Genomic DNA, 14,659 nt, shown 5'->3' with positions numbered 1-14,659 from the left:
GCACACTCGACCACATGGCACCTCGCTAACAGACATGTGTAGAGCTGCGGCTGGTCGACTCCTAACTGCACTATCTCCGTGTCCTCTTGTGTACTCGCCCCAAGTAGCCAATAAGCAGGACCTGCTCAGTGTCATTCGTTTGCTGCACCAAATCACTCCACGGACTCTTATTTCCTTCGGTGAGTGAACACACCTCTCGGCTCCTCAGCGAAGGACTTGGATGTGAGGATTCACACACTGCTCTGTATATACACACACAGCGGGCAGAGCTAGCGACGCAGACCAAGGTACCATTGGCTCGTTTAGTACCACTCTCACAGGTGATTGGTCTCTCGAGCGAGACCCTATTCGTCAGTCGTTCTGACGTCACGTCTCAGTCCCCTCCCTCAGGGAACCACGGTTACACACACGACTGAGATGTTCTGCTTCTCTGCAGCTGTGGATGAGTGACAGAGCAATACATCTGACAACATTTATCAGCAAATATTGTGGAACGAGTTTTAAATAACAATAATCTTTTTTACATTTTCACTAACTTAAATTATAAATATTGGTCGACCACTAAAGTTGATTGTACCGGCATTGTTTGTTGCTGATGCTTCTTTTGTCATTTGCTTTATGTTCATTATATGACCAAACGCATGCGGACCGTGATGAACACACACACACACACACAGACACACACACACACACAGACACATTACTAACAGCTGCATGAACTCAAACATGCTTCTGTATTTCCGCATGACCTGACCTCAGCTGAAGAGTGCAGAAGTGCTCACTCACACACACACACACACACACACTGAAGATTGCAGAAGTGCTCACTCACACACACACACACACACACACACTGAAGATTGCAGAAGTGCTCACTCACACACACACACACACACACACACACACACACACACACACACACACACACATACACTGAAGAGTGTTCACTCACACTCACACACACACACACACACTGAAGAGTGTTCACTCACACACACACACACACACACACACACACTGAAGAGTGTTCACTCACACACACACAAACACACACACACTGAAGATTGCAGAAGTGCTCACACACACACACACACACACTGAAGAGTGTTCACTCACACACACACACACACACACTGAAGATTGCAGAAGTGCTCACACACACACACACACTGAAGAGTGTTCACTCACACACACACACACACACACACACACACACACACACACTGAAGAGTGTTCACTCACACACACACACACACACACACTGAAGATTGCAGAAGTGCTCACACACACACACACACACTGAAGAGTGTTCACTCACACACACACACACACACACACTGAAGATTGCAGAAGTGCTCACACACACACACACACTGAAGAGTGTTCACTCACACACACACACACACACACACTGAAGATTGCAGAAGTGCTCACTCACACACACACACACACACACACACACACACACACTGAAGAGTGCTCACTCACTGCAATGAGGATCTGCTGATTTAATGTTGTAATGAAATATATGGATCAAGCACATATTGGATGTCTGCATACTCTCGGCCATGTGGTGTGTGTTGCTTATTAATGTGCTTCCCTTTTTTGCTAAAGGCCATTTTCCCACACGCTCTGGATTATAGTCGATCATGCTTACCTTTATTTTGCAACCAAGTCAGATTTATCATTGCTTTTTCTGCAGGAGTCCATCAGCATAATTACAATCATCTCGGTCTCGGTAGCCCAACGCGAACACCCAAAAATGGTAAGGAACCATCTCAGAATGATCTTGTTGTCGAGTGCCTGTGTTTGCATGCCTACAAGACCCGGGTTCTATGAACAGCTCAATGGCATTGGCCATCTTCATCATCTTCATCATCTTCATCATCATCATCTTCATCATCATCTTCATCATCTTCATCATCATCTTCATCAATATCATCATCATCACCATCATCATCTTCATCATCATCATCACCATCATCATCTTCATCAATATCATCATCTTCATCATCATCTTCATCATTATCATCTTCATCGTCTTCATTATCATCATCATCTTCATCTTCATCATCATCATCATCATCTTCATCATCATCATCATCTTCATCATTATCATCATCATCTTCATCTTCATCATCTTCATCTTCATCTTCATCTTCATCTTCATCTTCATCATCATCTTCATCATAATCTTCATCTTCATCTTCATCTTCATCATCATCATCATCTTCATCTTCATCATCATCATAATCTTCATCTTCATCATCATCTTCATCTTCATCATCATCATCATCATCTTCATCTTCATCTTCATCTTCATCATCATCTTCATCATCATCATCATCTTCATCATCATCATAATCTTCATCTTCATCTTCATCATCATCATAATCTTCATCTTCATCTTCATCTTCATCTTCATCATCATCATCATCTTCATCATCATCATAATCTTCATCTTCATCATCATCATCATCATCATCATCATCTTCATCATCATCATAATCTTCATCATCATCTTCATCATCATCTTCATCATCATCATCATCATAATCTTCATCATCATCATAATCATCATCTTCATCATCATCTTCATCATCATCATAATCTTCATCTTCATCTTCATCTTCATCATCATCATAATCTTCATCTTCATCTTCATCTTCATCATCTTCATCATCATCATCATCATCACCTGTAAGGAGCTCAGAGGACCTTGAGTTCATGTTGTCAGTGAGCGCGCGGTGGTTAACTCTCCCGCTGTACCGGAACTGGCGAGCAGAAAGTCGTTAGCACTGATTAAACACCGGCGTTGGTGAAGCGCTGGAGTCAGACTGGTGGAGGATGGGAGTCGGTCCTTCGGCTCCAGTGGATCTGTGCTTACAGCGCCTGTACTGGCTTCCCACAGAGTCGCCGCCGCATGGTCCCGCACCGCTGGTCCAGTGTGACTGGTGTTGCACGGCGGGGCGTCTCGGCCGGCGGTCCCAATCTCTAACTGCCTGTGTACTATTTGCATTTTGTCTTGTAGCATATGCTAAACTAGGATTTTAAACACACACACACTCATTATATAGTATCACTACATTTAGTTTACACACTGCCGTTCAAAAGTCTTCCTTTTTTTAAATACATCAATACTTTTATTCATCCAGGATGCATTCATTTGACAGTAAAGACACTAATAATGTCACAGATGATTCTATTTGAAATAAATCCTGTTCTTCTTCATCAAAGAATCTTGAAAAATAAAAAGCATGACGGTTTCCACAAAAATATGAAGCAGCAACACTGATAATAATCATAAATGTGTCTTGAGCATCAGATCATCATATTACACTGATTTCTGGAGGATCATGTGACACTGAAGACTGGAGTAATGATGATAAACTCAGCTTTGATCACAGGAATAAATTACACTTTACTATATATTCACATAGAAAATTATAATATTATTTCACTGTTTTTACAGTTTTTATCAAATAAATGCAGCCTTGGTTAGCAGAAGAAACTTTAAGATTAAAGAATCTCTTGAACGGTAGTGTGTACGGTATAATATATAGTCGTTAGAGTTAGACGCGTTTCTTCTGGGTTAAACATATTATATTAATCCTGGAACAACATTCCTGTCTGAAAACATAGTCCTAACCCTATCCATAACTTATCCATAAAATATATGTGTGAATAACACTGATTGTGAAACTAAACTTACATAAACTGTGTCAAATCTGATTGGCTGGTTGGAATGTTGATCCAGGAACATGTTGCGCTCGTGAGATCCGGTTCGTCTATACGTGTCCTCCAAAAGATCGCACATTCTGTGACAGGGTGGGACTTTGGACAATATATGAATCCTTATCATTTTGTGATAACGTTGCATTGCTAAAGGACAACCTGAATTATGACAATATATTTTGTAAAACAAGAAATTCATAACATAGAAAATCTGTTGACAATCAATCAATCAATCAATCAATCAATCAATCAATCAATCAATCAATCAATCAATCAACCGAATGGAACATTAGATGAGGCTGAGACGGTCTCCTGGTCTAAACCAGAACATGAAGAAAACCATTATTGCTGGTCTTCATTGGTAATTTCCACTAGACTGCGTTCACATTAGGGAATGAATGACGGTTCATGCTGATATTGTCCAAAAGCGCACGTTGAATGCGAGGGCGTTTGCTGGACAGTGTGTGTGTGTGTATGCAGTGAATGAAGGCGTCTTGAGGCGGTCGAACACACACTTCAGTCTCTAACACACACCATTCCTGTGAAAGTCCTGTCGCTGTCTGGACGTCGTCCTCTACAGTTCTCAATACTCACTCCCACAAAAGCCGGAATGCCATTTCACGATTTCACGAACACACAGCATCCCGACTCTGTTTCATTTGCTCTTATTGAACTGCGTTCTTTTTCCCTTGAATTGACCAGCTCACAGATCTCTGAGGCACGGTAAGCTATCTCCGCAACATCATTGATTGTCTCTCTTTCCTCCTCCTCCTCCTCTCTCCAATGAAGATGAATGTTTCCCACTTCACACACCAACCGCTGAACCCAGTGCATGACCTGAGCGAGTGTAAATGTGTGAGCGTCCTCCGTCCGTGTTGAGTGTTGTTGCGTCTCATTCTGCTGCGCTGGTCGCGACTCTATTTATAAACTGGGCCTGAGACTCAGACTGGCGTGACGGGCACGAGGAGCCACACACACATCCCATCGATCACCTCAGTCCCCGCACCGATGGGTCCGCGACTAAATCCCAGTGCAGAAGTTCCCACCATCCCTCCACACAGTAATGTCCTCAACATGTCACGTGTGCGGAGACGTTTATGAATGTGTGATTGTGACTGTTCCCAGTTAAAGATGCGATGGTGTGTTTTGTCTCGCCCGCAGAAAGCACCCGGATGAACAGCATCCTCACCTCACAGACCGAGCCGTACGATCTGTCCTTCTCTCGCTCCTTCCAGAGTCTCTCCCATCTCCCGCCTTCATACGAATCTGCCGTGAAAGCGGACCTCAACAAATACTCCTCGCTCAAGAAACTAAGTATGTGCCGTCTACTGTCCTCTCAGACCTCCTGACCTCTCAGACACTGCTGTTCATCTCATCACATCTCAGTCAAGCTTCAGTCTGTTGACATCACTTTCATATATCACTTACATATATCACTTTCATATATCACTTACATGTAGAAATAAAGTCAAATTACAAGGAAATTACAATTTACTATTCACAATGTAATTTATTTCCCATTTAGTCAATTTAGTTAATACTTTACAATAAGGTCACAATTACAGTTATGAGAAAACAGTCTCAAATGTGAGATACAGAGTATCAAATAATTTTCAATTTAATTATAATTATATTTGTAGTAACGTTCAGTTTGTTAATGCAACAATGAACAGCACTTTCACAGCATTCATCCATTTAGGTCAATGAACAATAACAGTGATAAAAGTAGATTTATTTATAAATGAACATTAACCTAGATCAAAAATTGCTGAAAACATGGTTTATTCAGGTACTGTATTTCCGTGGATATTTCTACATTCAGAAAGTGTAAATGGAGAGCTAATGATAGTGTGTTTGTGTGGGAGATTCAACATTATATCAATGCACAGTTGGCGATGGCTTGATCGAGAACGAGATCCTTCAGATCCCAGACGGTCAGGACTCTTCCGCTCCATCATGTCAATCGGCACGTCTTTTTCCGTCCGCTGCGCGAGATTATCAACATTCGAGATTCATTGTCGATTCCTGTGTAAATGCGTTTATGCATCTTTGTAAACACACTGTATATTTGCTGCAAGCCGAGTGAGAAGACTATAGGCACACGTGTAAGGCCGAGAGCCGTGGAGATCCGAGTCTTCATCGGGATCTTCCTCCACAGGCGGCCATTACCCGCTCGCACCGGTTCGATCTGAATCTGATCTCACTGAGTAAAGCGTTCTCGTGGCCTCGGCCCCGTCGTATTGATTCAGCCAGTGGCAGGTTCTTTTGCTGTGTAATAAGGTCTCAGCTCATTATATTCCCTAAGTGAAGAGTAAATTCCCCTGAGGCTTGTGTAATTGCATAAAGAACGCTCCAGATCTCTCCCGGCCCTGAACTCTGGGAAACTGACAGGCCTCCTCATCTGCAGTTCTTCCGCGTCCGCCGAGCTTCTACCAGCGAAAACATGCAATCACACACTAAACTATTCATGGCAGCAGACCCTCCTCCTCCGCCGGCTCTCCATAAGCTTCTGTATCTCTTGTAGGCTGACGCCGGGTTTCTTCCGGAGCTTCGCTGGAGTTTTGCTCTGACAGATCATGCTGGATGCAGCGTTTCTGTTAATAACATCCCGAGTATCTTCCTCCTCCTCCTCTTCAGAGGTTTGTTTAGCTAATATCCACAAACCTTCAAAAGGAGACTCCTTTATGAAGAAAGATTAATTGAATCTGTAATTACCATAAACCGATTATGTGCCATTAATTCCCCCCAATAACACAGTGTTGGTCCTCTCGGCGAGTGTGAGATGAATGCTGCTATTGAGCTCTTTTATCTCCTAACAAACTCAATCTCATCCCCTCAAGAGACTGTCCCACAAATGTCCCACAAATATGACTGCCACTTCCTCGGGCTGTGAATTATTGTGCACTTTTTTATTTTTCACAAACCTCTCATCACAGTTATTCGATTAATTCTCACTTAAAGGAAGATTTGTGGCTGTAATTTTGTTTGATACACTCCTTTATTGCATTCACTTCGATACGACTGGGCTCTAAATGTGTGGAGAAATCTATCAAGTGTAACTGATATCTCAAGGACATCAGCCTCCCCAGATTGTGTTCATTACACCTCGAGCAGAGGATAATTTCATTATTTCCCGTTCCAATCATTACAGTCCGGACCGTCCTGGACGAGTGTGTGTCCTGAATCTCTCCAGCTGGGATCCACCATCAAGCCTTTAGACAAAAGAAAGTCTCTGCTTTAAAGTTTCTTATTGACTATTGACCAATTCGAATTGGTCAATCGCCATGCGCTGTATACTTCGAAAGTTTTAGTCGATTTCACACACTTTACTTTGGCAATAGTTCAACAAGTAAAATGTGTAGGCCTACGAGTTTATTTAACAATAACACGTTCATTAATGTAAGTACAAATAAATGACTTACTGGCAGAAATGATATCAGTCGCATTCTTCTTCTTCTGAGGTGAATTCAAGGCTTCTTCCAAACTCTATGAAAAGCAGATGAGTCTGAGGTTTGATGTGTGGCTCATCGAGCGGATGGAGGCGTTTACAGGTGTACGTCTCTCGAGGGCGATACCGTATGAATATCTTGTGCTGTGTGTGTGTGTGTGTGTGGCCACATTCAAAATAATGAGCTCAGAAGGGAAAGATTGTCTTGTTGGTTTTATAAAGATTACATAAAAAGAGAATTATTGTTTTCCATCATTTAAAATTAGACACTTCATCTTTCTAAAGACATATCTCTCATGTCTGTGTGGCAAGTATTCACTCAGTTTCGGTTCATTTTTGTGACGCGTTTCAGAAAAAAGTTCACAGAGACTGAGACGGCAGAAAGAGCAGCCGGTTCCTTCTTCATTTAACAAACATTGTGTATACAAAAAAAAGTATATCTAAATAAAACTAGATCCTTTAAGGCCAATTCACACTGCACAGACAAACGGCAACAAACAAGTCTGTCGGAGTCTGTTGGATCAGTGTGTTAGCCCTGTCGGAGTCTGTCAGAGTCTGTAGTCTGTCAGATCAGTGTGTTAGCCCTGTCGGAGTCTGTCGGAGTCTGTAGTCTGTCAGAGTCTATGGTCTGTCGGAGTCTATGGTCTGTCGGAGTCTGTAGTCTGTCGGAGTCTGTAGTCTGTCAGAGTCTGTAGTCTGTCGGAGTTTGTTGGAGTCTGTTGGATCAGTGTGTTAGCCCTGTCGGAGTCTATGATCTGTCGGAGTCTATGGTCTGTCGGAGTCTGTAGTCTGTCGGAGTCTATGGTCTGTCGGAGTCTGTAGTCTGTCGGAGTTTGTTGGAGTCTGTTGGATCAGTGTGTTAGCCCTGTCGGAGTCTGTCAGAGTCTGTCGGAGTCTGTAGTATGTCGGAGTCTGTAGTCTGTCGGATCAGTGTGTTAGCCCTGTCGGAGTCTGTCAGAGTCTGTAGTATGTCGGAGTCTGTCGGAGTCTGTTGGATCAGTATGTTAGCCCTGTCGGAGTCTGTCAGAGTCTGTCGGAGTCTGTAGTATGTCGGAGTCTGTAGTATGTCGGAGTCTGTAGTATGTTGGAGTTTGTTGGAGTCTGTTGGAGTTTGTTGGAGTCTGTCAGAGTCTGTAGTATGTCGGAGTCTGTAGTATGTCGGAGTCTGTAGTCTGTCGGAGTCTGTAGTCTGTCGGATCAGTGTGTTAGCCCCGTCGGAGTCTGTCAGAGTCTGTCGGAGTCTGTCAGAGTCTGTAGTATGTCGGAGTCTGTCGGAGTCTGTTGGATCAGTATGTTAGCCCTGTCGGAGTCTGCCAGAGTCTGTCGGAGTCTGTAGTATGTCGGAGTCTGTAGTATGTCGGAGTCTGTAGTATGTTGGAGTTTGTTGGAGTCTGTTGGAGTTTGTTGGAGTCTGTCAGAGTCTGTAGTATGTCGGAGTCTGTAGTCTGTTGGATCAGTGTGTTAGCCCCGTCGGAGTCTGTCAGAGTCTGTCGGAGTCTGTCAGAGTCTGTAGTATGTCGGAGTCTGTCGGAGTCTGTTGGATCAGTATGTTAGCCCTGTCGGAGTCTGCCAGAGTCTGTCGGAGTCTGTAGTATGTCGGAGTCTGTAGTATGTCGGAGTCTGTAGTATGTTGGAGTCTGTCAGAGTCTGCCGGAGTCTGTAGTATGTCGGAGTCTGTAGTCTGTCGGATCAGTGTGTTAGCCCCGTCGGAGTCTGTCAGAGTCTGTCGGAGTCTGTCAGAGTCTGTAGTATGTCGGAGTCTGTCGGAGTCTGTTGGATCAGTATGTTAGCCCTGTCGGAGTCTGCCAGAGTCTGTCGGAGTCTGTAGTATGTCGGAGTCTGTAGTATGTCGGAGTCTGTAGTATGTTGGAGTTTGTTGGAGTCTGTTGGAGTTTGTTGGAGTCTGTCAGAGTCTGTAGTATGTCGGAGTCTGTAGTCTGTTGGATCAGTGTGTTAGCCCTGTCGGAGTCTGTCAGAGTCTGTCAGAGTCTGTAGTATGTCGGAGTCTGTCGGAGTCTGTTGGATCAGTATGTTAGCCCTGTCGGAGTCTGCCAGAGTCTGTCGGAGTCTGTAGTATGTCAGAGTCTATGGTCTGTCGGAGTCTGTAGTCTGTCGGAGTCTATGGTCTGTCGGAGTCTGTAGTCTGTCGGAGTTTGTTGGAGTCTGTTGGATCAGTGTGTTAGCCCTGTCGGAGTCTGTCAGAGTCTGTAGTATGTCGGAGTCTGTAGTCTGTTGGATCAGTGTGTTAGCCCTGTCGGAGTCTGTCAGAGTCTGCCGGAGTCTGTAGTATGTCGGAGTCTGTAGTCTGTCGGATCAGTGTGTTAGCCCTGTCGGAGTCTGTCAGAGTCTGCCGGAGTCTGTAGTATGTCGGAGTCTGTAGTCTGTCGGATCAGTGTGTTAGCCCTGTCAGAGTCTGTCGGAGTCTGTCAGAGTCTGTAGTATGTCAGAGTCTGTCGGAGTCTGTTGGATCAGTATGTTAGCCCTGTCGGAGTCTGCCAGAGTCTGTCGGAGTCTGTAGTATGTCGGAGTCTGTAGTATGTCGGAGTCTGTAGTATGTCGGAGTTTGTTGGAGTCTGTTGGAGTTTGTTGGAGTCTGTTGGATCAGTATGTTAGCCCTGTCGGAGTCTGTCGGAGTCTGTAGTCTGTCGGAGTCTGTCGGAGTCTGTCAGAGTCTGTCGGAGTCTATGGTCTGTCGGAGTCTGTAGTCTGTCGGAGTCTGTCGGAGTCTGTCAGAGTCTGTCGGAGTCTATGGTCTGTCGGAGTCTGTAGTCTGTCGGAGTCTGTCGGAGTCTGTCAGAGTCTGTCGGAGTCTATGGTCTGTCGGAGTCTGTAGTCTGTCGGAGTCTGTAGTCTGTCGGAGTCTGTAGTCTGTCAGAGTCTGTAGTCTGTCGGAGTTTGTTGGAGTCTGTTGGATCAGTGTGTTAGCTCTGTCGGAGTCCGTCAGAGTCTGTCGGAGTCTGTAGTCTGTCGGAGTCTGTAGTCTGTAGTCTGTTGGAGTCTGTAGTCTGTCGGAGTCTGTAGTCTGTCGGAGTCTGTAGTCTGTCGGAGTCTGTAGTCTGTCGGAGTCTGTCGGAGTCTGTAGTCTGTCGGAGTCTGTAGTCTGTCGGAGTCTGTAGTCTGTCGGAGTCTGTAGTCTGTCAGAGTCTGTAGTCTGTCGGAGTCTGTAGTCTGTCGGAGTCTGTCGGAGTCTGTAGTCTGTCAGAGTCTGTAGTCTGTCGGAGTCTGTAGTCTGTCAGAGTCTGTAGTCTGTCGGAGTCTGTAGTCTGTCGGAGTCTGTCGGAGTCTGTAGTCTGTCAGAGTCTGTAGTCTGTCGGAGTCTGTAGTCTGTCGGAGTCTGTCGGAGTCTGTAGTCTGTCGGAGTCTGTAGTCTGTCGGAGTCTGTAGTCTGTCGGAGTCTGTCGGAGTCTGTAGTCTGTCGGATCAGTGTGTTAGCCCTGTGTGAAAATGGCAGGTTTCTAAACAAACCAGAAGACAATTCGGGAGAGCAAGAGCAAGGAGATTCTTGCGAGAGCATACTGGACAAAGTTTGAGCACGCATGCGTAAAATCTGAGCGAGCCATATTTGAAAGCCAGTAAGTTTTGTGCTAGAGTGAAAGAAAACCCCTTGCGCGGAGAGAGTCGTCACATGGATGCGCTCTCAGGTTACAATAGTGCACTCTCGTCATTTAACGCCATAGAAACCACCTCAAATTAACTATAAAGGGTAGAACCATTTTGTATTTAGAGTCTTTACAGTTGTCATAAAGAGACGGGGAGAAAGTCGTGTCTGAAAGCTGCAATCTTTTATTTTTATTGGTTAAAATGAATGGAGAATATCTTGTATTTTCCCGTGGGTGCTCGAGTGTGTCGTGTGAGTGGCGCAGGGTGAACATGACAGATATTGTTCATAAAATTCTAAATCCAACAGCCAACTTGTTTGTTGGTGTTTGTCTGTGCGATGGGAAAAGCCCTTTACAGTTTCAAATTATGTATTACTCATATCTGACAAAACATTTTTTTTTAAAAGTTTTTCCGCTGTTATCAGGAAAAAATGCAAGTAATAAAAAATCCAGTCGTAATTAAGTTTTATAAACGAGGCCTCAGGAACCTGCATTGGCAAGTTACCTTGTTTTCAGGTTGACTTGAATACTCTGACACTTACACTGCTTGTGCTTTCCCACAGCGGATAAGGACGTTGACGACTACTACACCAGGAAGAGGAATCTTCCAGACCTGGCGGCCCGAGGAACTCTTCCTCTGCACATGATGAAGATGAACCAGGACCCCCCGAGCAGCCAGCAGCCCCAGCCAGCGCCCCGCCAGCGCCCCCGCCGGGTCCAGAGGGCCATGTCCCAGGACCGAGTGCTGTCCCCCGAACGCAGCCAGGAGCTCGACTACCCTGTGTCCCCCTACGCCATCTCCCCGTACGGCGGGCGCATCCTCTCCGACGAGCAGCTCCTGTCGGCCGAGCGTCTGCGCTCCCACGAGCGGCTCATCTCGCAGGAGCGCCACTACTCGCAGGAGCGCATCCACCCGCAGGACCGGCTCCAGTCGCAGGAACGCCTGCATTCCCAGGACCGCCTCTATTCCCAGGACCGCCTGTACTCGCAGGATCCACTCATCTCTCCCGACAAGATGATGTCCATCAAGCGCTCCGGGTTCCACAGCGACAAGTCCATGTCCAGAGCCATATCGCACACGGACGTGTTCATGCCCACCACGCCCCTCCTGGACCGATATAAGATGACCAAAATGCACTCCCATCCCAGTGCCTCGAACAACACGCCACAGAACACTTCCACCATGAACCAGACGGCCTCCAAGAGACAGGCCTTCGCCTCGCGCCGCACGCAGACGGTGGAGCAGCTCCACTACGTCCCGCAGCACCACCACCACTACCGCACCGGGAGCAAGACCGAAGTAACTGTTTAACTGCTCAGAAGCGGTCACTCGTTCTGCAGGAACTGACCCAGCACCAGCTACTCTAGAGTCCAAACCCAGACCCTTCTGTGTGCATTTACATTCAGTTATATGTGTTTGTTGATCACCAACGAGGAAGGACTTCTGCATTCGTAAGGGCTTTGCATGCGGATCCGCAGACTGCGTCAGAAGAGAGAACGTATGATGAAAGGTATGGACATGGAACAGAAGTGTATACATTTATATATAAATACACACTATATATATATAAATACAAATACTGTTTGTACTTCCGGTCCCTAGTCAATAGCTTTAGAAGTTCTTATGATGTTCGCGCACTTCTTTTGGTGCCTCTACGAAAACGTTCCATTACAACAACGAAGTGGTTTTGTGGGTTAAAAAGCACAATCAAGTAAAAGCTGAGTTTGGTTTTGTTCATTCGCTCTGTGGGTGATGGCTAGCATATATGAGTTTGTTCTTCAATTAATGGCCATTCATTATTTTGCGAAGATGATTGTAAATAAGCTCTTTTAGCACCAGTAAATGGACCAGTCTGTTCTGGTTGGCATTTGTATTATTGTAGTTTGATTTTTAGAGATTCAAGACTTCTTCAGAACTATAGAGAACCCACTAACCCAGTGTTGGACCATTTAAAGTAATATGATACTGTATGTGTGTCCGTTCAAATGTGTTTGTAGAATGAGAATCGGGCGAATGTTGCTGAAAAACATGTTGATTTCTGGCTGTAGACTGTGTTGCAGTGACTCACAAGACAAATGAGTATATTATGCTTGTTGTAGTAGCTTCAAATAAACCGTCCTTATTTTTCTAAACATTAACATATCTGTGAAAAAGGTTCATGTGCCTCAAAAAGCGCTGAAATATTAAAGAGCTCCAATCTAATAGTCCATGAAATCTGGGTGGCTAGATTCAGAGGAATTGAGAAAAACACAAATATGCATTCTTCTTCTTTTCTTAATGTGGGTAAGTTTCATAAAAAAAAGCTAAATTTTGAACAAAATTCATGTTTTTATCGAAGACTCTGTCCGGATGAGATTTAGATTGATGTTCATAAACACAGTCACAGATCGAGTCCATCAACACATCATCTAACCCTAACTCTCTAACCCCAAACCCACATCATCGCTTCCTCTCCATGGGTCCAACATGTCATCCAGTGGCGTTACGCAGTTTTATGCTGATTAATGTTTGATGATGGCGTTATAATGAACATGTGCGTCAGCAATGCTTCCATCACTAGTTTCTTCTTCTCCTGTGTTGATCCCGAGATTCTGCACTCTTTCAGAAGATTAACAGTGAAAACATGGATTGCCGTCAATGTCGGGGAAAGAGTTCCTGAAAGTGAATGAGGGAAACTGACAAACGAGCGGCATAAACGCGCAATATTCCAAACTGATGGCTTCGTATGGTCGCTTTGTTGAAGAACATGTTCATTTGAGTTCATGAGAGGACTAACGATGTCTGGTTTGTGAATAAAATGTTATTTTGAATAATTTCCCCCTCAAAGAATGAAGGTTTAAAGAAACGTGCTGAATGCTTGATGCTGGGAATCTTCAGACGCGGTTCATTGCCTGGAAAAGAGCGGCCAGCACATTATTCAGAATTCCTCCTTTTGTGTTCAAGGAGTGAATAAAGTCTCGGGTCAGGAACGACAGGAGGCAAACTCTCCTTCTCTATTTTACCATAGATATTTCTCCAGCTTTTCTTCAGGCCATTGCCTCAAAGTTTCAGGAAAGCAGTTATTCACTTTTAAATGTTTTTTGGTATATTTTACAAACCATGTAACAGTGTAACTCCGGAAACACTTGTGTAAAATAGTCTGAGAGAAAAAGAAATGCAATTACTTACACCTAGAAATCGTCCCGTCTTCCAGCAGAGACAGAGAAAGCCGATGTGTCTGAAACTACCCGACCGAGTGTATCGGGTTATCTGATGATCAGTGTGTTGGACATGTGGATTAATACCCGCTGCTCGCGTCCCAGCCGGAGCTGGAGAATCCTCCTTTAAATGCATCGAACTTCAGGGGTGAAAATGCAATTCTCACACACAAACAAAGCCTTTTGCATTTGCATTTCTTTATTTGCAAAAGCTTTATGGGTGAGACGGACTCGCATCTGCGATCTCGTTCCTCTCCTCTTCCCTATCAGCATTTAGATGAAAATATGACACTTAAGTGGAGAGTGTGCAGCAGATCGGCAGTAACCCGACGCTGAAGCTCCAGTGTGCAAATGGCCGTCGACTAACATCGCTCACACATAGGGTTGCCACCCGTCCCTTAAAATACGGAATCATCCCGTATTTACAAGTAAGATGATGCGTCCCGTATCAAATCAATAAGGGACGCGATTTGTCCCGTATTTTACATTAGGCCCACATATAGTTGAATAAAAACATAAGGATTTTGCAGTATGGATAATACTAATAGCAAATATAAAGAAATCAATTTCGTAGAAGAGAAGCTTGCGTGATTGCATTTTAGCGTCTTTGTTTCTATAGCGACTGAGTCTCGTGAACATGCGCTGTAAACCTGCACGTTTTTAACCCCTCGTGCGCTGT

General features: G+C 44.6%; 1 protein-coding gene across 1 annotated transcript in view; it reads left to right on the top strand.

The window, feature by feature from the left end:
* The window catches only part of LOC306989461 (shisa family member 6), an 82,814-nt gene extending 69,895 nt beyond the window's left edge, over positions 1-12,919 (top strand). Inside the window, 4 exon segments of the mRNA XM_079595224.1 lie at positions 1,703-1,765; positions 4,438-4,458; positions 4,897-5,049; positions 11,346-12,919. Coding sequence (XP_079451350.1) covers positions 1,703-1,765; positions 4,438-4,458; positions 4,897-5,049; positions 11,346-12,094 — 986 coding nt within the window. The 3' untranslated portion in view covers positions 12,095-12,919.
* Positions 12,920-14,659: the final 1,740 nt, after the last annotated feature.

The sequence above is a fragment of the Phoxinus phoxinus genome, assembly GCF_949152265.1.
Source record: "Phoxinus phoxinus genome assembly, chromosome: 21".
Taxonomy (NCBI): Eukaryota; Metazoa; Chordata; class Actinopteri; order Cypriniformes; family Leuciscidae; genus Phoxinus; species Phoxinus phoxinus.
This window is presented reverse-complemented; position numbering and strand designations above follow the sequence as displayed.